Source organism: Betta splendens, chromosome 16 (assembly GCF_900634795.4).
Source record: "Betta splendens chromosome 16, fBetSpl5.4, whole genome shotgun sequence".
In the NCBI taxonomy this organism is placed as follows: Eukaryota; Metazoa; Chordata; class Actinopteri; order Anabantiformes; family Osphronemidae; genus Betta; species Betta splendens.
Window position 1 is genome coordinate 14,772,153 of NC_040896.2, and position 23,542 is coordinate 14,795,694.

The 23,542-nt window shown below is 46.9% G+C and overlaps 2 protein-coding genes across 12 annotated transcripts; both read right to left on the reverse strand.

Annotated features, from left to right (window-relative positions):
• Nucleotides 1–174: 174 nt before the first annotated feature.
• Nucleotides 175–16,578, reverse strand: LOC114842461 (uncharacterized). Of its 11 annotated transcripts, XM_029127983.2 has the most exons (31): nucleotides 16,442–16,578; nucleotides 16,043–16,339; nucleotides 15,860–15,964; nucleotides 15,666–15,784; nucleotides 15,353–15,571; nucleotides 15,109–15,196; nucleotides 14,629–14,781; nucleotides 14,356–14,453; nucleotides 13,839–14,011; nucleotides 13,619–13,735; nucleotides 12,793–13,026; nucleotides 11,897–12,571; nucleotides 11,605–11,799; nucleotides 11,305–11,526; nucleotides 10,975–11,196; nucleotides 10,631–10,846; nucleotides 10,286–10,531; nucleotides 10,046–10,198; nucleotides 9,694–9,912; nucleotides 9,406–9,594; nucleotides 9,071–9,262; nucleotides 8,318–8,514; nucleotides 8,037–8,105; nucleotides 7,862–7,906; nucleotides 7,337–7,399; nucleotides 6,104–6,283; nucleotides 2,948–3,325; nucleotides 2,357–2,479; nucleotides 2,059–2,178; nucleotides 1,901–1,981; nucleotides 175–1,784 (listed from the first exon to the last, which is right to left on the reverse strand). In XM_029127983.2, the coding sequence occupies exons 1-31, from the start codon at nucleotides 16,487–16,489 to the stop codon at nucleotides 1,755–1,757; spliced, it is 5,466 nt and encodes a 1,821-aa protein (XP_028983816.1). In that variant the 5' UTR covers nucleotides 16,490–16,578; the 3' UTR covers nucleotides 175–1,754. The 11 variants fall into 11 exon arrangements, 10 of the variants coding, with proteins under 10 accessions (XP_028983816.1, XP_028983817.1, XP_028983819.1 ...); XM_029127984.2 differs by lacking the exon at nucleotides 7,337–7,399; XM_029127986.2 differs by lacking the exon at nucleotides 2,948–3,325.
• Nucleotides 16,579–16,858: 280 nt separating this feature from the next.
• LOC114843092 (nucleolar protein 58-like) lies at nucleotides 16,859–22,908 on the reverse strand. Its single transcript, XM_029129314.1, has 2 exons — nucleotides 22,869–22,908; nucleotides 16,859–17,718 (listed from the first exon to the last, which is right to left on the reverse strand). The coding sequence occupies exons 1-2, from the start codon at nucleotides 22,891–22,893 to the stop codon at nucleotides 16,859–16,861; spliced, it is 885 nt and encodes a 294-aa protein (XP_028985147.1). The 5' UTR covers nucleotides 22,894–22,908.
• Between the last annotated feature and the right edge of the window lie 634 nt (nucleotides 22,909–23,542).

Here is a 23,542-nt window from a genome sequence, read left to right on the forward strand (position 1 = left end):
TTGAACACTTTGAATTTAATGAATGTGATTAGGCACAATTTCCCGCAAGCAATGAATGAAATAGAGGCAGAAACTAAATGTTTGTTCTAAATTGGACCTGATAATTTTGTAAATGTAGCTCCACCTCAGTTACATTCACATTAGTTGTATAAACTTCAGAAAAACCCTCTGAAATGCAACATAATGCATATTTTATTTTTAATAAAAAGACAGGGTCACAAAGCAACAATATTTTCTGAAAACTATTTTTCTTAATGTGAAAATCTACTTCCAGGAGAGGTTGCTGTTTTCTGTGTAGCTACAAATGCATTGGCTTATTTATGGGTAAAAAAAGATATGCTACCAAACATGCTATCTAAAAAGAGATTCATATTCTTCATCTATGGAAAAGTACAGAAAAACAGCAAGTGAGCGCAATCTACTGAGACTACAGCATAAAGGCTTTACAAACTCGGTTGATAGTGAAAGAAATATTTAGCTCTGTGACATCTCTAGCGGGAGCCTGGAAACCAGATCGTGTTGAAACCTCACAGTACATCAAAACACATCAGACAGTTCCTACTTTACAAATAAATTACTGTATAGTAGAACATGTAAAAAAGACAACTTGTGCTCCTATGAGAGAAAAGCCACATACCCTGGGACAGCTGCCTTTTCCGTGTACACGTGATGACTATGACAAACAAACTTTTACATTAATTGACCTCACTCGGTTGACTTAAATGTACATTTAAAGTCCAGATTGATATACAGACAAAGACATTCGTCATACAATCATATGGAGGTCTGTAGTCTTACAAACAAAATCAAAACCTGAGATAAACAGACCAAAGCTTGTAAAACACCCCAATCAACCAGATATATTAAAAGCAATTATGACCTATATGCTACTCAACAAAACATAGGTCAGAGGGAAGCACTTCACTGTCATGTTAATTCCGAAAGGTCTGACAAACTTGGTGAGCTACAAGAGGAAACAAATAAGAATGATTCAAGGTGTCGGGCGACCTCAGACGCCGAAAACAGCACAATGGTCAACAAGTGATTGAGCAGATGAGTATGAATAACCTAACAACCTCACATTGTACAACTACTATAAAAACATTACGTCTATAAAATAGAGAAATATTTCAAAATAGATCAATTTTTAATCCAAACTTTACATTGTCTAAGGTACTTTGTTTATGGCTGGTTAGGGAAGAGAAGATTTAGGTTTTATTCTTTGTACCTGAGCAGTGAGTATGTTGTTGTATTTGATGTGAGGTATGTCATTCATTTAAACTGTTCCTCCTGTATCACATGGAGAAGTAAACAACAACAACACAAAGAGTTCCCTTGAATGTAGTCTTAACGTTCCCCTAGCAGCACCAAGGACATAAATGCTGATAATGGTCTGAACTATGATGGAAATATTGCATTTGTATGAAATTAATCATGGAATAAACCACTAGACAAATAAAAACACAAAGCAAGCAGAACTGACATCACTCAACTGTAAATTAATGCTTTTAACCAATAGTATATGCACTAAACTCTGAACACCAGGGTGATTAAAAACGTGGTCAAACCTCTAGGACGTTGCTCTCGTCTTCCACCTAAAATGAACTTCTCTGCTGTAATTAAGATCTGCTATTCTCTATTAAAAGATATGTGCGCGCGTAGATAGGGCTGGTCAGTGTGTCGAGTGCTGACATGTCAGATGAAGAGATGTCGGAGGTGGCGAGTCAAAGGAAAGAGAGAAGCAGGTGATTGGGTTACAAAGCTGACGCCCCGCCGTGTTTCTCCTGGAAGAAAAATATGATCTAATTAAAAGTGGAAATGACATCACGTTCATTAAGAAGATGCCACTCCTGTGTTTTTAATATAAAGCTACAGATGAGGCTGTATCTCCATTTTGTACCTTATCTTGGTCGGTTTCAGAGTCTGCCGTAATGACGATTCTCTTCTCCACACGAGTCTCTGAGGATCCAGATTTCACAATCTATGGAAAGACGGAGAAGTTTGAATTCATGACCAAAGCCATAATACAGCAAAAGAGGCTTGATGTGCCCTGCTGACCTTTGAGATGTGAGTGGTTGTGGTAGTGACTGTGGAGCCACTGGTTGTCTCCGAGGTAATGGTCTTGGAGCTGGAGAAGCTCGAGCTATCTTGGTCCTCGTCTGTCCCGTCCCCTTTTACCTGAAAAACGCACCAACAACAGGACTGAGGAATAATTTATACTGGCCCCACGCTTCAATTTAAGGGAACAGGTTATTTTGGAGCATCTGGCCTGGTGCCCCCAGACGTGTTATTGGTGCAGTTTGTCCCGTCATGGCCTCCAGACACATGTGGGCCAGGCAGGTACTGGAGCCCCTACCTTTGAAGACTCGTATGTGACGGTCTTGGTCGGCACAAGAGGGATCTCTGTGGTGGTGACGCCACTTGTTAGGGAGTTGGAGGCAGCCGTGATGGTGACTATGTGGGTCTGCACCAAAGGGGGCTGTGGATGGGAGCATAGTCCCATCAGCGGCTGTTTGGCCACACACTGCATCTCCCTGCAACCATTTGATTTCACACCATGCATTCCCTGTGTGCATTGGATTTTAACAGCCCCTTCTTCTCACCAAAATCATTCAATTGTGATTGTGGAAAACAAGAACCAACAGTCACCTTCCCACCACCTACAGAACAGTGGTGAAAGTCAACATGTCAGAAAGGCTTCATGGCAGAGGGGAACGTGCTAGTGCCAGACACACCCGTCACCACTGTGGAGACCCCTGTGCAACACCTTCGCAGCAACCAAAATTACAACCGACTATTCTCAGCACGATCCACACACTCCCATTCATACAGAAACAAATCTCCATTTGTGATAGTGCTGCATAGGCGTGAGGAAGAGCCCCAGGAATCATCATAGAGGCTAAGCAGAGGCAGAACCAGCATTGCCCTGAGGAAGGCGGGAGGCTACCTGGAAGCACCGTATGACCTGCTGACCATCGCTCCTGAAATAGGAGGCCGTGGAAGACCCAGCTATAGGCCCGGAGCACTCGGACACTCCGGGATGTGGTCCGTCTTCCTCCTGGATAACATCTAAAGGTTTACAGGTAGGAGGCAGCTGTGCCAACTCCACCTCCACGATCGGTACCATGGAGGTCTCAAAAACTACAGACTCGTCTTCATCAAATATCTCTTCCTCAGCAGCAGCACTGTTGGCGTCGGTACCATCAGGCTCGCTCTGGTGCGTCACAGTGGGTGGGGCTGTGTCTGAAAGGCCCAGAGTGGTGCCGCTCTCCTCCAGCGCAACCTCTGTCTCTGAAGCTTTGCATACCGGACTAATGCACACACTCTAAAAAAAGACACAACATAGTCACTGTGTAATCAAGGCAAAGTAAGGTTGACAGAAGATGCCAGATGTCTGCAGAAATGACCAATACACATGCATCTACTGTAAGATATGCACCAATTCCTGTCAGAGCTACTAGCAGTGACCTGGATCAGGTGTGTCATTGGCTTTTCCAGCTGCTGACTGACTGACCAAGGTGAGCAGTAGTAGCTAAGGCAGGTTGGTGTTATGGGGTAACAAGCAAAAGTCTTTCCGGCCACATGTGTAGATGGATATCACTGTATGTCACAATAAAACGTCCTTTTATAGTGCTGGATTACAAAGACTACATGAGCTACACACAAGTCTTTTTAACATTACATACAAATGTTTCACGTAGGGAAAACATTCTCCACAATCGTTCGTACTGTATATGGAATGGCTTTAATTCTTTGGTCAAAGTTGATTGTCAAAATGATTGTCATGCAACAAGATGTCTCCTTACACAATGCTTCGCCAAACAACTGTGAAGGGAAGAGGAGTAAATACGTATCACAATAAAGCTGCCTCGTGGTCTCCTGTCGCGGGAGATGCCACACTGCTACAAAGACTCTTCTCAGTAACCAGACTAAAATGGATGTGATCCAGTGCTTCATATGGTTTAAGGGAAAGGTGTGTATGCATCACAGTGGTCAGCTTATCCAAAGACATTATCCTAAGAGGACCAACGGTACAAACGTGTTGTCAAAATGTGTAGAAAAGCAGGCTCAGAGTGACATGGTCAGACTTTACAAATGCAATCCGTTTGGTAAGATTAGCTGATGGGCCCGTGTAAAGTCCAAACGATTTCCTGCATGGTTCGAAAGAGCAGCGGGGTGCATTGTCATTTCAAGTCCTACTCAGTCTTTGAGAACAGGTCAGTTTCTGGCTGCAGAGGAGAGGGGCACTGTGCTGCAGTGGGAAACACGAGGAATGAAAGTTTGTTTTCCACAGAGGCCGGTGGGGGGGGGGGGGGGAGGCACAGCTCAAGTGGAGCGGAGGATGAGAGATGAGGAGAAGCTACAGTGGTGCTGCAGAGGAGGCGAGGACAGGATGAGGCGGCGAAGAGAAAAGCTAAAGAGGTCGATGGGTTTGGGCGCGGTCTCCACGGCTCACACTCCCACCTGTGGGGGTTTCCGCAGGGTCGGGACAGCCCATCAGCTGCGCTTGGAGTAGAAGTCTAGCAGGGGGCCACGCGGGAGGCGGATGACAAACTGGGGGGGAGGAGGGGGGGAGGGGGAGGGAAGAGAGATGAGAGGGAGGAGTCTGCAGTGACCGGCAGTGACTTGATCTCGACTTAAACGGTCAAACTGGTAGAACATGCCAGAAGTGTTTCCTTTCGACCCTAATGTGACTCGATAACAATCGTTTACCGTCCAGAGCATGGAAATGTTACGGGCACAGGCATTTTAACATGCAGGTATTTCCATGTCCTACGTCTCACTTCAGGCTGAAAAGAAGAGAAAGTCATCCACACTTGTAGTGTCTGGATCACAAAGGGTCAATGAGTCAGTGCTGCCATGATCATCTTGGGCATCTCAGATTTTTAAAATGAACTTAGAAATCTGAAAACACCTTGGGCAACTGAATTTATTACATCTAGGTTGGACTTCTAGTGCAGTAGCACAACAGAAGACATTGTAAGTGGCCTCCACTGCAGACGTTGGCAGCTCACTGGCAACTGCTGACTGATTTTCCATCAGCTCTTTTGCTCAGATTCACGTCTTACTGCCACTAGGTTGTCAGCTGCGCTTTGTCTTAATGGGACTGCAACTAAAATGCCTTCTGACAGTGTTATGTGGTTGGGGGCAATGATCTGCGAGTGCAAAAATGGTTTGTGTCCAAACAGTTATTATTCACTTGAATTAACGTCTTGCTGAAGGGCAGGCAACACAGTGCACACGCTGATTCATTTGACAGCAGCTCAGCTAGACTGGGCTCGTGTTTCTATTTGTGTAAAAGCCGGAACAACCACTAACTGTCCCGAGTCCTATTATAGTTGCTGTACAATATTATTTACTTTAGGTCGAGTGGGACAACTGTGAATGAGGCCTTGTCTCTTCGTGAAAGCAAGCAGCAGCCAGAAAACATTGGAGAAGTATAAGGAAGAAAAAATAAACAAAGCAAAAGGTACAAAAAGCTAAAAGGAAGCTTAAAGATGAAGAGGGACATAAGAGGAAGCGCGGTGTGTTTTATGTCCAGTACCAGAGCGTGCAAGAATTCAACAGGAGTCCTTGAGGAGTCATGCAGTGCACTGTAAAAGTCCAGTCCCTCAGTCATGCAACGCGTCAGAGCTCGGAGGCATCCAGTGGAAACAGGATGGACCACAGTGAGCTCTCAGTGTGGGCAGCGTGTCCCATGGATGAACAGACCCCAATCAGCAGGTCACGCTGCATTCTTCAGACACATGCACGTGTTAAGCACCAAGCAGGTCTGTGCATGCACACACAACCCATTCTACTTCAGCTCTATTGATGCCTTTCCTTTGAATATAGTTATTAGATCTATGACAATTTAGCATTTTCACATTTGATGCCAACTATGCTTTAATTTCAGGTTCTTGTGTTTCACTTTAAAATCATGCACAAATGTTTTCTGATCACGGAAAATACACCCTGATGTTAAACTCAAGATGGCTAATGTGCAGTGTTACAGCAACCAATTCAATTCAGAAATGTCAATTTGTTCATTTAAATCTAATCATTTCTTTTCCATTCATTTATTCTGTGTCCGGAGGCTGTAGTGGCTTTGTGGAGGACTCACCCCATCGGCGCTGGGCAGAGGCTGGCCGTTGATACCCAGGGTGCGGAACGGAGAGTGGGTGGACAGGCGCTTGTCCCACTCACTGGGCCTGGGCTCCGGGACGGCTTCCATGAAGTTCCTCTTCAGCTCGCTGATGCTGGCATGGTGCCTGAGCAGATCTTCTTGGGGCTTTTCAAACTCCTGCAGTATATGAAGGTAAGGTGAGGGGCGAAAGACCGGGTGGTGGTGGATGGACATGATCATGGAAGGAAAAGACAAAAGAGAATAAAGTCAGGGGCTTTGTGTTTTTTCTGAGCAATTTGTGTTTTGGTGAATAAGCAGAAGCAGAGTTAATTCATGGCTGTAAAGAAAATTAAAAGCCACTGTTAGATCATCTACATTTTGATGCCATGTAGATTCCTGAAGTCTAGCAGATTCAAAACAGCCATGATTTATTGGAGTGGACACATACATGTACATGTAGAGAAAGACATGTACATGACCTGCACAGCATTAATGATCTAGTTTGTTGTATTAGCTTTGCAGTGAAATGCATTGTTAGAACCGCTGCAAATCAAAGACAGGTCAAGAAGAGCAGATGTGGAACAAACTGTCAGACATGAAGCGTCAGTATGAACAGAAACCTGTTCATTCAACACAAAGGAACAAAAAGCGCCGACTTTGCAACATTTAGCACTAAGTTGATCTTCTGACGTTTGATGGCACTAAAGAGCAACTTCATGCCAAGTGTTTATCCAAAGGTCATTCCATACATACAGCACACGATTAACCACTGTAATAGTCATTCCTGCATTAGTTAGATTTTATTAGCATGAAAGCTGAGCATGTGCGCTACGGAGATGTAAAATAAGCAAAAGCAACAACAGGAGAAAACTGATGGTTCAGGACAAATGTAATGATGCAGAGTGCTAATCTATAATGCTCTTACGTTCCCAAACAGCTCATCAGCCACATCACAGCCCTAAACAAGATATGAGTGGAGCATCCTTCATGTCTAGTAATGCACATGTTACAGTCCCAGCCAGGTGAATATGTGTTTGCTCCAGACTCACCAGCAGTCTCCTGCACACACACACACACACACACACACTCAGACACACACACTCATACACTACATAATCCCTTACGTTGAAGCAAAGAGTGTGCATCAGGCCACATGCAAGCGTGATATTAAACCGCAGGCAAAGAGCAAGAAAATGCAGCTACAGCAACATCTCCAGGTGTCATACGAACCTCCAACATTAAAAGGCTATGTCTGATATAAATTGAGTCACCCTCAATTTTCTTAGCTCTTTTCTGTGAAGAGTGAAAAGAACAAAAACGTGGGTTTGTGTCAGTTCACCGTTACGCGGCCGTCGATGGACATGCACACTACAAAGACCACTAAAGCACTGTGCAACACAGAGTGTGCATGCAAGACAGTAAGGAGCTAATGCATTCATTCATGTTTAAAATGAGAGAAGAAACAAGGGATAACGTAAAGATCCATCATGCCCCAAGTGTTTTCTAATCAACAACCATGCATGAGCAAGGTACAGTAAACATTTACAAAGCTTATACGTGAATGTGCAAATATGGATCGCTTCATATTTAAGCTTTGTTATGTATCGTTTACTCACGAAGTCTGTTCACATGTTCTACCCCTTTAAGTCAAACCTGAGGTGGGTTTCATTTCAGACTTAGCTGTATGAAGGCACAACGTGATGCGAAGCTTGAGGTGGAGAAATGGCTACAGAGACACAAGGCTGGGAGTCTGACCTTTCTCAATCGCACCACCTCCGTGCTCGTCACCTCAGACTCGTGCTAATCCGGAGGGGGAGGAGACAGGAACACACGTTAACATCCCGTGCTAGTCGCCATCAACGCGCACAGCCATAGCGGAAGCACGTCCTCTAAGGGAAGACATGCCGAGCAGCCGGCGGCTGACACTAACCTGCACGTCCCCATTGAAGGTGGAGATCAGTGAATAGTCTACGTCTTTCTGGTCGCTCCACACTACTGGCTACAGCAGCAAGAGACACACAGTTCACACTCGCATACGGAGAACAATCTCTGCTCTTAGCAATTAGAGAGGATTGAGAATTATTCAGAACCAATTTATAGTTAGGAAAGTCTACATAAATAATGTTGATCTCTCACTGGCACCACCATAAACTCAATCTCCTGCTGAAATATTAAATAACGAATTAAAACATAATCGGAGCAACTAATTACCTTGAGCTCAGCAGCAGACTCTGTTTTTGATGGCTCCACGGCTTCCACGGTGATCTCCAGCTTCCTTTCTGCCTGTTGGCTGAACTTGATGGGAGTGGAGGTCTGGGGCTGGTCGAAGGGGATCCCTGCCTCTGCCAGAGCAGCCTGGGAGAAGACCGGAGCGCTGACAGGACGGGTGCCTCTGTGGGTGCTCACCACTGGACAGAATGGAATGATGCATCAACGCTGGGTCACATAAGCGACTTAAGCAAATTCCCTTTGTGAATGGAGCACAACGAAGCGGCTGGAAACATAAATACACAGGCAGACAAGGATGCATCCGTACAAACAGCCAAGTCATACTTACAGCCTCCAGCCTTGATGCAAAGTAAATTCGTGAATGTTTTGTTGACTCCTTTTTTTAATGAAGGATAAAGCACACATCACAAGCAGATGTGGGCCAGAAGCGAAGATCCACAAAGTGGAAAGACAGCAGAAGCAAGTTATTGACGGCGGGTGCAAAAGCAGACGAACGGAGACTGTGCGCTGCCGAGAGCTAAAAAGCTCCACGAGGATGAAATCCTCAGATTAAGAAAGCGCTGCGTCGTTTGAAAAAGATATGACTGTACGGGATCCTTAAGGAACGGGAGGGCGCACTTCCGCCTGTGGACACGTTCCACTGTGAAGCGATTCATCCGCAAACCAGCCGCAGGTGTTAGGAAGCGTCTGACGGAGCGGGCGAGAGCACAGACAACCCAAACGCGTAGGAAATACCTGGGTGTTGGAGGCCAGCGTCTAGCAGAACAAACCACTCATCGGCCACATGTGTCTGTGCAACCGGATGCCTTTCCTCCAGCACCCGTTTCTCAAACTGTGGCCGCATCTCGGAAGCAGCCGTCCTCGTTTGGGCCACGGCAGCCGGAACTCGGGTTTGTGCCGGGAGCTGGACGCGCTCGGGGACAGAGACTGATACAGATGCATTAACAGGTGTTAATATGAAAAGGGAATAGAAAATGTGAAGCAAGTTGCATTTTTTATAACACAAGACTGAATTAAACAACTGTTTAGTGATGAGATACATGAGCTCAGATGCAGGTGTTCTATTATACCTGATTCAATAGGGGCCACATCCAGAAGAATGTGCCAATGATCTTCCTCCTCCCTCAGTGCAGGTCTCTGCTGCACCACCTTCTCCTCCTGCCGCATCTCCTCCACTATAGTAACTCTCTTCTCCGCGACTACAACCTCGTTAGCCGGTCTCACAGCAGGATACACACGGACACGTTCGTCCCCAACAACTAATGTAGAATGCACAAAAAGCCACATGGACAATAGGCTCAGCCACGAGTTTTATGAATTCATTCGATACATTCTACGGTCCAGCCGTCAATAGGTACCTGCAGGTGTAACAGGCTTTTCTTGGGCGAGTTGAAACAGAAGAAACCAATCATCGCCTCTCTCTCTCTCCGACAGGGGCCCAGTTTCAATCGGTGTTGTTTCAGACAAACGAGTCTGATCCTGCCTGATTCCCACACCACTCATTGACTTCCGTGCACTAGTTTCTGTGGTTTTCACCTCAGCTTTAGACGTCTTCCTCATTATCTCAACAGGAGTAACTGGCACAAACACAGAGTCAGAGGAACTGAGCAACACTAATTTATTCATCGCTCAGTTTCACAACATATAAATATACAATAAAATCTAAATGCTGGTAGCGATAGTTGGATGCGCGCAGGCAGGTTTTGATACCTTCACGAGGAGCGTCAAACTGTGAGAGCCACTCGTCATCTCTCTGTGGCCGCGCCTGGGACGGCTGTGGTCTGATCTGCTCGAGATCAACCTTCTGCTTTGTGCTCACCGCGTCAGCAACTGGGTAAGTTTGAGTCTTTACTGGCAGAGGAACTGGAAACAGACACGTACGCAGAGGGGTGTGATGCAGCGGATGTGTGAGATGTATGTGGGAAAAGAAAATGAGGATGCTGTGGGTACCTGGAGACACGTAAGACGCATCTGTGGAAACAACATGTAGCAGCAGAAACCAGTCATCATCATCCTCATCTATTCTTCCTTCTGGCTGGAATCTTGCCATTTGTGGGAAAGTCTGCACAGGAGGCATCTTCTCCTCTCTCTGCACCACAGCCTGCTCCACTACAACCATTCTCTTGGTCGTTTGAACTGGGGCAGAAACGCCTTCTCCAGGATAAACCTCAACCTCAACATACTTGGCCTCAGTCACTGATTAACAAAAATAAGGAATGAGCACTGATGGAAAACAGCCAAAAGTGAATAAAGATGCTTTAAAGAAATAGTAGGTGGACTTGGTTGGCCAGTTACCTGCCGGCCCAGATGATAGTTCTGTAGTGGGAACGTCCAGCAGCACAAACCAGTCATCCTCTCCCGCCTCCGCAGCCTGTGACGGTCTTACTAGTTGCTGGAAACTCAGCTCTTTCTTTATTTCTGTGTCCTCAATAATAACCTGCTTCTCAGACGTCCTTACAACCAGAGAGACGCGATCTTCAGCAGACACTTTAACAGGCTCCACAACGGGGACTAAAGACAGAAGGTACAAATCCTCAGACGCTACACACACAACTGGAGATTTAGGAAATAAGAAAATGAGCCTCAGGATGATTCCTCGCTTTGATGGATCCCTGAAGCTGTGCAGGGGATTTTAGTACCTGGTGATACATAGGTCACGTCTCTGGAATCGTTATGCAGCAACACAAACCAGTCATCGCCTCTGTCCGTCACTGGCTGCTGTGGGATTTGTGCTACGCGCCTCTGTGCCTCGTCTGTCACCTTGGTCTCTTCAAAAACAACTTCTCTAACCTCATCTGCTACAGATCCCACCACAGAGACCAAACGTTGGGCCTCCATTTGGTCTGGGGCCTTCACAATAACTGACATGAGCAAAAACAGATTTAGCACAAGTTAGACGACTCAACACATGATACAAGAAGCCTTTTTTTTTTTTAAAAAAACATCAGCGCATGGGGGTTTAGCGATACCTGCTGGGACATCCGTCGCCTCTCTGGAAACAACATCCAGCAACAGACACCACTCATCGTCTCCGTCCTCCACTGAAAGTCGAGGGGTCTCAGCAGCACGTCTCGGTGCCTCCTCTCTGACCTTTATCTCTTCAAAAGCTACTTCTTTAATTACATCTTCTGCGGTTTCCACCACAGAGACAAACCTCTCGGCATCCAGCTTTTCTCGGCCCGTTACGTCATCTGATATGAGCAGAAAACCGTTTTAACGCAGGTAGGAACACAGAAGAAGAACCACTTCCTGCGGCGTTTGAGCAGTACCTGGTGGTCTGGGAGACGAAACTCTGGACACAACATGCAGCAGCTCAAACCAGTCGTCTCTCACCCCGGCGGCCTGTGCTGGGGAGACCTCTGGCACACGACTCACTTCCCATTCCTGTCTCTCACGTACTACACTGTCCACTTTCTCTTCTGCTGCTGTGATCCTAGTACTTGTATCCACCTGAACACGTGCCGCTGTCGTAATTAATGAGGAGAATAGGTGCAATAGGGTCTTTAGCATCGGTGTAACTTGTACAGGTGACTGGATATGGCAATAAATGACATACTGTACCTGGCGGCTTCACCACAGCTTTGTATGGAGAGCGATCAAAGAGCATGAACCAGACGTCCTGATCCTCTGGGTTTCTCCCCTCCACTTTTTCGGCCCGCTCCTCTAACATCACACCAGGCTGCACCCGCTCATCCTCCACATACACATATTCCTCCCGCTGACCTCTGTCGTCAACACTCATTACTCTCTTCTTGGTCCTAAGCTCCACCTGTTGGTGAGACACTACAGTAGTAGTGTCAGAACCGGAGCCGCCCCCCATCTCCCACTGCCTTTCCATTCCCACCTGGCGTAGTTTCACTCTCAAACTATCATCTAACAGACTCTCATCCGTCACCTCAACGTATTCAGGCACCAAGCCTTTTAAAAACACCTCCCTTATTTGATCTTCCAGTTCGTCCACCGCCCCTTCGTCTGTCTCCATCCTCCTCTTCAGCCGTTTCGCTAGTCGCTCTTCTAGCTCCATCTCTTCTCTTAACTTCTCTACCTCCTCCTTCCCCAACTCTTCTTCTATTACTCTCTGCAGTCTCTTGGCCATCTCGTCCACTTCTTCCAGCCTTCCCTCCAAGTCCCTCACGTCCCTCAGTGTCTTTTCCAAACTATCCCCTGTTCCCTCACACATCTCAAGGACCACATCACTGGTTCGCACACGCATGCCCTGCCCTTCTCTGTCCTCAGCTAGGGTGAAAAGGGAAAAAACAATATAACAAATGTATGAACTATAGAAAGGATCGCATATTTTACTGTGTAGAAAAATCAGTACCCCAACTAAAAGGAAAATGCTCTACATGTGGAGTTTGTATAGAGGCCTCAAAGAATGATTCATATACTTCATGAAAAAAAATGTAAGTGCAACATTGCTTGAATTACAAACCAGTAGCCATTGTTAGTGCAAATACCTGGTGGCTGCTTCACAAAACCAAAAGGTGAAACAAAGGGTAAAGAAGGCTGGCGACGAAACAGTGAGAACCACTTGTCCTCTGCTCTCATCTGCTGTTGCTCACTGGATGCCAGCTCCTGACCGACTGTCTGGGTGACGGTCGGAGGGTCGGTCTGCCGAGTCGCTGTAACTGTGTGAACAGACTGACCGTCCCCAGAGGACTGAATGAATGACTGATCAGACTGGCCTCTGTCTGCGGGCAAATGGAGGGGTCGCGGTTACATAACCGTTTTGCTGGAGACGGCGTGCGCTGTGAAGGCTTCACAGTGCTTCAAGAGCGCTTCTGATTAGGATGCCAAGCATTTTGTACCAGGCTGGTGTGAGGCCAGTCGACTGAAGTTAGTACAAAGCGAATGTAGGGTCAAAGCGGGGGTTTACCGCTTCCTCCTTTGTCCTGGTTTGATGAAAGCCAGTGGAGTAGTAATAGGTTAACGCATAGACACACGCTAGTAGCAAATAAAAGGTACTGAGCAACACACGTCAAGCAGCAGCGTCTGAAAATGCCAAAAAAATGAGACGAAGTGGAAATGCCGGTGTGCCGTTAAGCATGCGAGGAAATGCCTTATTAGTTTGCAGTGACCAAAGTTACCCTGGGACGATGCCAGGGAAAGCACAAGGTTGGTCTGAATGTCTGCCTCTCAGAACGAGCCATCGCTCAAAAAGCTCAACGGTGCCTTCAAAGGCCTCGATGCACTAAAGCATAAGCCATACCGGTACGTATGATGCAATGCAGCCGCTGTCCAGCACAGAGCAAAGAAGCAGGCGCTCCACGCGCTCAGCGGTACCTGGGAATGCGGTGGAAGGCTGAGGCTTGTCTGACGACAGCATCAAGGACCACTCATCAACCTCAGACCTGGTTGACGATGACAGCTGCTGAACAAACTGGAGAGTCTCCTCTCCAGCTGTGAGAACAAAACGGCCCAGAGAGTGGCTTAGGGAAGAAGTGGACACACACACACACACACACGCACACACACACACACACACACACACACAGCGACATACCTCCATCCAGGTTACGTGAGAGCCTCTTACTGGCCGAGCGCGTGAAGCGAGGGGCCGGGCGGTCGATCATGGAGCTCGCCTGGCGCGTCTGGGCCTGAGTACGGCCACTGTACCGGAACTTGGAGCCCAGGACAAGAAAGCGACGCGATGAGGGAGGCTCCACTGTTGAAACCCTGAGGGGAAAACACATGGAATTTAATTTTCACCTTAACACTGTTTAATTAATCTGTGAACTGTAACAAAGCCACACCAGTGCTTAAAAAAAACAGTGATATTACACTATATATTTTACCTAAAGCGACAATTGTTATGCAACCAAGTCAAAAACAACATGTAACAACAGTGTAGATTTAATTCTAAAGGTCAGGACCACGGGTGTGTATGCTCTCCTCAGTACTGTGTGCATGGATTAGGTTGAAGAGTCCAGTTAGCCAATTATCTAGTGGATAAACAGAAACTCAGATTGACCCCAGTAACCAGGCAGAGAAGAGTCACTGAGGACAAGGCTGGCGCTCACCTGAAGAAGGTGTGGTGCTCCACACACACTTTCCACAGCTTCTTGGAGGCTTTGTAGTTGGGCAGCCTGAATCCAATGGTGCTTTCATACTGTTCCTGCTGTGGGTGGAAACACAGATGCCAGTTCAACCGAGGCTCAGGAAACCTGCTGTTTTATGAATCGCCCTATTTTATAGTGCGGGTCATCACGTCAGCATGGGCAAAATTACAGTAAATTGAATGTTAAGGAATGGTAGAAGTCTGCTTTGAACCATGACACAAAGTGAACATTTACCTCCGACGGCCTGATTTTGATGAAGAAGCTGCTGCGCTTGTAGGAAATCTTGAGTACTTTGGGCCAAGGGAAGCGATTGATCCTCAGCTTGTCCTTATAGACCATCAAACCACTGGAGCAAACCCCCAGTGTAATGTCAACACCATCCAGATCCTGCATCCGCACACACACACAGAAACAGCTGTTGCATCACCGCACAGCAACGCAACAAGCCTGAACTTGCAGCGAACCCTCACTGGGAGGCAGACTTCCTCACATTATGAGGCCGTGGAAATTGAGGTCATAGAGTTTAAAGTGTTATTAATCTCCCGTTTTTTTTACAAGGGGACTAACATCAATATTATAATTAAAATCTGCAAGGAGGGAGTTGATAAATATATGCATATATTAAATATGAAAGACTGTGACATGCAGTTTATTTTAGTGGAAATTCTACAATCCCAGACAAAACCAGTGGAATCGTTTGTCTTCTTTATTTACCTTGGCTTGGTGGAGGTCAACTCCATACATGGCGAGTTTCTTGGCATTTTCCAGAAACAACAAATCTGCTTGGGCCGGACTCATTGACCTGAAAACACCCAGATAAAGAGAGATGAAACATCTTTTCCAACTTGCGTTCAATTGTCAGGATTATGTGAAGGATTATTTAAGACTGTTACATAAACGGTGGAGACGCAGCCGTTCGCCGGCGGACGAATGTAACTTTGCCCAGTGGTTTTCTCACCTGTACGTGCGGTGGAGCTCCATCACCTTCTCCTCCAGCTCTTTGCTCTGTCCAGGGGCCAGACTCAGGTCTTTAGCGTAGTCCGCTCCGTGGAGCTCCGGGTCGTACTCCCCGAGCTCCGACTGGGCCGTGTAGGAGCCCAGCAGGGACAGGGTGACGAAGGAACAGGGAAGAATGCCGCGCATGATGTCCTTCCTCACCTGGAGACACAGGAAGTACCTGGAAAACGCACAGACGTCGTCACCGGACAGAGCGGCTTTCTTAATTTCCCACGGGGCTAAGCTAACGCCGGCGCGGCCGCCTGGACGCTTACCTGGTGAGGTCCTCGGTGAGCTGCGCTGGATCAGGAGGGTAGAACCTGACGCTGAAGGTGAACTCGTACACGGCGCCGGGAACCTGCTTCCTGATCTCTTTGGCGGGCTCCAACCAGGTCTGCAGAAATTACAAGGGGGACGGCTGCTAACCGGTATCTAGCTTCTTTATGCTAGCAGCGTAAAAACAACCCACCTTGCTGGTTGGGGTTTCCCAGTGGGCGAGGCCAAAGTAATCTTTCTCCAGCAGGTTAATGTGGTCACACACCTTTGCGAAAAGCTCCTGAGCCTTGGCATGTTTCTAAAACGCAAGGTGGACTTTTATAGGTATCGAACCGAACACCTGTTACGAAAGAACGCGATGGCGTTCGGGACTCACGTCTAGCTCACACTCGAAGGGAGCGTCGTCCAGTAAGGTGACTTTACACTGCATGTTCTTGTGAAGTTTGGAGGCTCGGGCGTCCTCCGCGTTCTTCTCCGTCTTCTTCTCCTTCGCAGGCTTCTCCTTCTTGGCCTCCTCCTTTGCCTTGTCCTGCCCTTTGCCTCCTTCCTCCGGTTTTGCCGGTTCCTCCTCTCTCGGCTCAGCCTCCCCCTCCTCCTCCTCCTCCTTCACCTCCTCCAGCGCCTCTGGCTCCTTCTGGATCACGGCTTCGTCCTTGTGTGCGTCTGGAGCAGGCTGGTGGTGGGAACACAGGGCAGTGAAGAGGGGAAACAACGTGGGAGCAGATAGGAAGAAAACCTAATATAATAAACAATTAGGTGCATGAGTCAGACTCACCTGTGTCTCTCCGCTGCTGATCGAGTGCTGATCTTGGGTCTGCTCCATGTCTGGCTCGGTTTTAAGCTCAGGCTCTGGAGCAGCAATGGGAGCTTTCACCAGCTCCTTACTTGCTTCTTTCACCTCCTCCACTTTGCTTTGTTATTAAATTATAATTCTTATTAAATTTTAATATTAATTATAAGCTTTTATAGGTTTATAATATTTATTTTAATTATATTTTATTATAAAAACTATTATTTCGAATGTTATTATTATTTGGGATATTTAGGTTTTTCTTCTTTTTGTCTTGCTTCTTTACTTTTTACATATTAATATTTGTATTATAATAATACTTTTATTAGCATTTTATTAATCTTTATTCATGGATTTTTATGCTCCTGGATTTTTATTATTCTTTTTTTTGGATTTATCTTATTATATTTTTTTGTTGATTATCTTGATTTCCTTTTGTTTTTCTTCTTTCTTTTTTACCTTTTCCTCTTTCTCTTTTTTCTTTGCCACCTTCTTGTCTACCTTTGCCTCATCCTTCTTACCTGTTTCTGCCCCCTTGTCTTTAACTTCAACAGGCTCCTTCTTCTCTTCTTTTGTCTCCTGTTGTTCCTGCGGTTTCTCTACAGCCTCCTGAGGTTTTTCCTCTTCCTTTTCCTCCTCTTTCTTATTGATCTTCTCTTCCTTCTTCTTTGTCTCGTCCTTTTTCTCTATCTGCACATCTTTTTCCTCTACTTTCTTCTTGGCTTCTTTCTTCTTCTTTTTACTGCCCTTCTTTTCAGGTTTTTCTTCCTTTTTCTTCGCCTCTTTTTCGTCGTTTTCGTCAGTTTTTACTTCCTTCACCTCAGATTTGTCCTCTTCTACTTTTGCCTCTTTCTCTTCTTTTTTCACCTCTTCTTCCTTCTTTTCTTCTGCCTTGTCAGCCTTTTCCTCTTTTTCAGCCTTTTCTTCCTTGGCTTTCTCCGCCTCAAACCCCTCGCCCTCGGAGCACTGCGAGCGCCTTTTGAGGAAGGAGGAGAACAGTCGGGACAGGCCTTTCCCGGCAGAGGTCCTGGTACGAGGCTTCAGCTGCTCCTCCTCGGGGGAGGAAGCTATATCCACAGGCCCAGGTTCAGAGGACTGCCCCTGGGCCTTCTTGCTCGACTGCTCGCCCTCCGGCTCAGATGCTGATGCCTCTGGGTTCTGCTTGTTCTCTGGTTCAGGTTCGGGCTCAGCACCGCTGGCGTTGCGCTTGCCCTCTGTGTCTGCCTCGCTCACCGCACTCGCCTCTGTTGTCATGGTAGCCACTGGGAAGGAGAAAATAAGAGTCATAGATGCAGAAAGGTCATGATGCTGCACAGTGTGTGAAAGAGCAGAGCACTATTAAATATTATACTACAGGAAAATGAAAAACATTAGATATTTGGGATGCGTTTGATACTTGATGTTTACAACATATGACAAAAACAACAGCTCTAAATACATTAACAATAGTTTTATATTTATCAAACAAAAGGGTAATTGTTAAAAGTTCATGAAACTTTTGAGAAAAAAAAATGTTTGTCTAGATCTACTATACAAAATGTGATGCTATAAAACATGAAGCCAACTGATAGCAGCTCCCACAGCACATACATATGCTACACATACACAAACATCACATCACCATACTATAGGCCTCCTTGTGACTACACAAAGTTCTGGCAATGAGCACACAACGCTGCCCACCACGGACTCATTAACACTCAGGGAAACAAAGGAGGCATTCTGCTCTGGAGCAGCCTATTAGCACAGACCATGCTCATCAAGCCCTGTTTAGGTCATCCGAGGCATCTTCTAACACGCATAAATACGACCAGGACGTATAAACGACAGTGATATACCAATACCAATGATGTGTATACAGTTGACATGATGAAAACTACTCAAGCATTTTGCTAGATGTCTTTAAAATCTCTTTTCAGATAATCTATATAAAATAATTCCAAGGAAGAAACTGATCTTTACATACTGGAAACCTCTAACCAAGTGTTATTCAGTCACACACCTGAATAAGGTGAGCTGCAATGACCAACATCCCAGTTGCTTAACCTGGTGAGACATTGTTAGTGCAGCCGTCCTGTCTGCACCAGGCCCCGTCTAATTGCTGAGTAACGTGCCTGTTTTTGTCTCTTCCATATTTAGTTCAGTGTTCCTTGTATGGATGGGGGAAGGGAAATGCTAGACAGGCAGACAGTTAGGCTGGCCGGTCTTCCAGATGTACAGGGGTACGGCCTGGCCCTCTATACCGCAGCCTTCCTGGCACTACGGGACAGCAGGAGGGGAGGAGGGGGTACACACACACACCAAATCCTCTTTAGCCCTCCCATTGTTTGTGTCCAGTGACCAATAACTGTGCTGCACACTATAACTAATCCTGCCTTCCCTTCCCTTCCCCCCATTAGACCCCCCATAGGCGTATTCCCTAGGTCATGGCGCACACACAAACACACACACACAGGCACTACTGCGCATCAGTGCTCACGAACTCCTCTGGGTCTTTTAATGCTCTGTCATCTCAATTTTGATTGTCAGGAAACAGACATGCTCCTAATGGACCAGCTGAGCTTGTGTCTGCTGCCTCCTCCATTTTCTGTTGCCCTTCTAACATCTCTGCTATCAGCCAGCTGAGCAGGACCAACCTGCACCCGGCCCGATGGAGAGAACCGCCCTCAAGACCTTCCAACAGATCATCAGTCTCCCATAACCAAAAGCTGTTTCTTTCATTGTGTCGGCATAAGTGGATGAAATATTGCTGTACTGCAAAAAAGATGTGCCCTCGATAGCACATAATTAGTGTCTGTAATGAGCTAAATTATAGATGAAGTAGGGTACCCTCTAGCAGGAGTGAGCATGCAAGGAGCTGCTGGATCAGGTGCAGCACCACAGCAGGGGCTGAATTAGGATTTACTTTACAGCTTCTGTGGCTTTTAATTGAATTTAATGTTCTCAAAGGGAGATTTGATGTGAGTCAGTGAATTTTACTTAAAGATAAGTGAATCGTACCGCAGTTAAGTTGCCTTTAGAAGATCAGTTGTCTTTTAATGTCACATTTTCTACTGTAAATGTAGGAAAAAAAGTATGAACATCAAAACACAATTTACAAATGATATTGTTGAAACTATGCAAAGCCTACGAGCTATAAACTCAACTAGCACAGAAGACAGTCAGTCTTATTCCTCCCTAAATGAAGCCATCAGGCTTATGTTATTGTTATTTGTGATCCGTGCATGTGTTACTGTATTTAAACGCTGCCTGTGTTCATGTTTCATGAATTTGGACAAGGAGGCTGAATGGGGAAGAGCTTTGGAGAAAGAGGAGGCGTATAGTGTATAAATAGCCACATGTGCCCAGGATGCAGAGACTCATTAGTTAGCCTTTACAGACAAGCTGGTATCTATTTCTGTACACAACACACATATGCACATGTGCCTGCATGTGTGCACAGCAAACACACACACACACACACACACACACACACACACACACACACACACACACACACACACACACACACACACACACACACACACACACACACACACACACACACACACAGGATTATTCTTTTCCCCAGCAGAGGAAGAGCTGTTGTTTTTGTTTGTACAGTCACAGCTCCTCATTACAAGCGTGGGTCACTGGCTGCCAAGGAGGAGGAGTCCCTCACTACCTCCACCTTGTAGGAATACCTGGACATGAAAGAAAGCATGTTTCCTGGGTACCGAGAGCAGGCTTAAGGAATTAAAAGGAGTTTAGAGATAATCATCCCCCAAGTGACCAAGTGAGATTATCTCCAGCTACCTGCCCACAGTATCCATCGCACTGTGCCCCTCCGTTGTGACTCACGGCCCCTCGGACCGCCTCCTCCCGGGTGTGCGTGTGGGAGAGGCAGAAGAGCTGGCAGAAGCACAGTAGCGATCAGCCGTGCTGATTCATGGTTTTATGCCGGACCACGCCTACCTGGCTGCCATTTAACAGGGACGAAGGGAAGGCCAAAATATCAGTCCTCTGGCCACACGGTGGCTCCTGTTGACCTCGGCAGCCAAGCAGACGCACACATGCCAGCATACACGCTAACACGTGTCTGGATAAACTGTTCATATGATCCGATAGAAAGACTCAATCTGCCCAGCAACATCGCGAGCTCACGCAGATTTAAGCAAGCCAGCGTCATGATGAGTCGTGCCCCTCTTTAAATGTGCACAACTGGAATCGAAGTCTGAGTCCACGGACTCTGTGGCACCATTCTACGCAGTTTTCTGAGTAAACCTATCCGGAAGCCGGTTCTCAGCCAATCAATACACGCAGATGGTCAGTAAGCAGATGCTGTAACATGAACCAACATGGGAAAAGAATGAAGTACCCCCATCGATTTACTGCGGTCACCCTGAAAGCCATCCTGACTCCATTTCCAACATCACCACAGCCAAAGCCCACTAAAGGGATAGTCTGTGCACTAATGCACATTAGAGGGAAGAGTTTTAACATCCGGATCTGTCTACTGTAGCTGAATGCTTTGTCCTCTCTATAGTATGGGCTTATTTTGGCAACAGTATGTTTAAAGTTTGACATTTTAAAAGGTGAAACCCCCACGAGGGAGTCTGCAGTGTCTCTGTGTGTAGCACGCTCAGAGTAGTAGTCTAACTGCACCGATGCATCCTAACTCTCAAAAGAGGATTACCACCAGCAAGCTCTTTGGGGACCTCGGTGACCTCACTCTCACACAGAAGAGCCGAAACCATCCTTCAGCATCACTCCAGCAGCCCTTCGTTTGAAACATTGTAGGTTCAGCAGCCCAGGAGCGCCCTGGTCTCATCTGTCATCCTCTGGCTTCACTTTCCACAGCTCATGCGAGCACTTGCCAGTCGTCCTGCAGCAGAGCTGCCTCCTTCGCTCCCTCATACTTTCTACGTCATATCTGCAGCGCTTCATAAAAGATTATCTGACTATATATATCCAGCGGAATCATCAATGGAGATGAAGCTTATTGGATGAGTTTCTCTTAAGTGCGCTATGGGTCGTGAGGACGCGGGCGCGCGTGTGCGGGCGCGCGCACGGGAATAAAAACACGCCCTCCAGCGAAGATGGATATTTTTAACCCATACTCTCTTCAGAGGATAAAAGCAAGTCATGTCAAGCAGAAAATTAAATCCAGAAGCAGAGCTCTCCCTGGAACAGCAACAAAAACATCAACATCTGCACACGCGAGCAGATGTTGGAAATAATACGAGATGTCACAGGGAAGAATCTGAGTCCAAGAACATCCTGACAGAAGGAGATGCGGCTGTGCAGGTCAAGGAATAATTAAGGGCGAAATAATCTGAAGCGTATCGTCTTTAGTCTATTATATATCACGGGTTAATGATTAAACCGCGTGGAAAGAAGCGGGTCTAACTTAGAGGCGCAAAGTGTGCGCCCTCTTTTGCGGAGTGCTAACTTGTCCGCTCATTGGTTGAGCAAAACAACTCAAACGCGACAAAAACATCGCGGTCTTCATTAATACGAACCACTTTTGATTTATGGAATCATTGTGTGGATATTTCATTCAGACAACACACAGTCTATAATAAATGTACCAAGTATCATTTGGATATTAATTCGCCCAGAAGCGGCTTTAATCACTTGCTTGGAGGTGACACCGCTGAACGGCGCAGGCTGCGCGGCGCCAACATAGCGGGGTATTTAAACAATCTCTGCACGAAAATGGCGCCGAAATTGCAACAAAACAAATAAACGCTAACTCGTCCCGCCGCGCGAGCAACGCCGCTCTGAAATGCGTCTTACCTACTCTAGGACTGGCATCAACGTGAAAGCAGCCGGCGCCGGACGGACTCCCGTATTCCACGCGTTCAGAGGAGAAACAATGTTGCGGAGCGACACATGCTTTGTTGTGCCGAAGGTGTCCGACGCTCGTAAAGGGGCGGAGCCTCGGCGCCGAGGCTTGGACCTGCGCTGGCCAACGGAGAGGCGACCAGCTGCCGAGGCGCAGTGAACGCAACGCTCGTCAGCGCGCGCTTAAATACAATATTTAGTGAGAAACCTGCGACGATATACAGATATAAAGTCAACCCACACGTGGCGAAGACCTGCAAACACGGACGATTTTGGTAGCATCGGTATATATTCATATACATATTTTGAACTCCTTGATATTTTATAAACAGACGCCTTCACTGCTTCTCGTCGCACACGTTCACAGCCTCCATCTACTAAACACGCGGCTTCAGCCAGCTCCTCTCAAACTAACGATCCACGGACATTGAGGCACGCACACGTGCACGCACACATCCACACGGGAGCTCTATATGGAACCTGACATGGCCCCACCCATCTGCCTGACCCCATTAGGGACATGGAGCTCTCAGCAGAGGGGGAAGTAGGGGTTCCATTATTCTCCCACTCACAAGGGGTTAGTCACCTTTGTCTGACAGAGACAAGTTCATGTGTCACGCACAGCGGTGTCACATCATCATCACTTCCCCACTGATTCGTTGCCGTCCACCAATGAGAATTTCTTGCCAGTTTAAGGGCTATTCCACAAATCCAGATATGTTTTTCATATCAGACACGAGTCCGACGCTGCGCAAACAGGAAGGACATCAGAATGTGTCTCCCTGGCAGTAACTCAATAACGGCTGCTTTTATTCCTCCTTTAGACTTTGACCACAAGGCAAATATCGCGTCACATCCGCCGCACAACACAGCGGTAAACATTTACTTGAGCATAACACATTAACAGACAGATCCGATAAATCCTCCAGTAGCTGGGTGCCAACAGAAACAGTGATTTTGTCCAGTTTCTCATCGCGCTGTTTAACTTTCAGAGGAAATGACCAGGTGAGGGGGAGAAACAAAGAGCGCACGAGTCTGTGTTGCCTCCCGTTGCTTAGAAACCGGCTGCAAAGAGCAGGTGTTGGGCTCCGGAGAGGGAGGAGAGGAGCGGCACTCGCAGACCCGCGGTCCCTGGAGACGGCGACAGGCTGGAACCACAGCCTCCGAGACGGAGCCGCTCGCGCAGTGGACACACCCAAAGCAGTGACGGGCGCCTCCTGCGTCCCCGTCCCCGTCCCTCCTCCTCCTCATTTGCTCTGA

Excerpts from the sequence above, each read along its gene's own strand:
- LOC114842461 (XM_029127983.2), bottom strand. The coding sequence starts at position 16,489 with ATGGAGCAGACCCAAGATCAGCACTCGATCAGCAGCGGAGAGACACAG. Across the intron at positions 13,736-13,838 it reads CTCACGTAACCTGGATGGAG|CTGGAGAGGAGACTCTCCAG; the intron begins GTATGTCGCTGT and ends TTGTTCTCACAG. Across the intron at positions 8,515-9,070 it reads CGCTGGCCTCCAACACCCAG|TGGTGAGCACCCACAGAGGC; the intron begins GTATTTCCTACG and ends CATTCTGTCCAG.
- LOC114843092 (XM_029129314.1), bottom strand. The coding sequence starts at position 22,893 with ATGAACTTGTCTCTGTCAGACAAAG. Across the intron at positions 17,719-22,868 it reads CTTGTCTCTGTCAGACAAAG|TGGCTACCATGACAACAGAG; the intron begins GTGACTAACCCC and ends TCTCCTTCCCAG.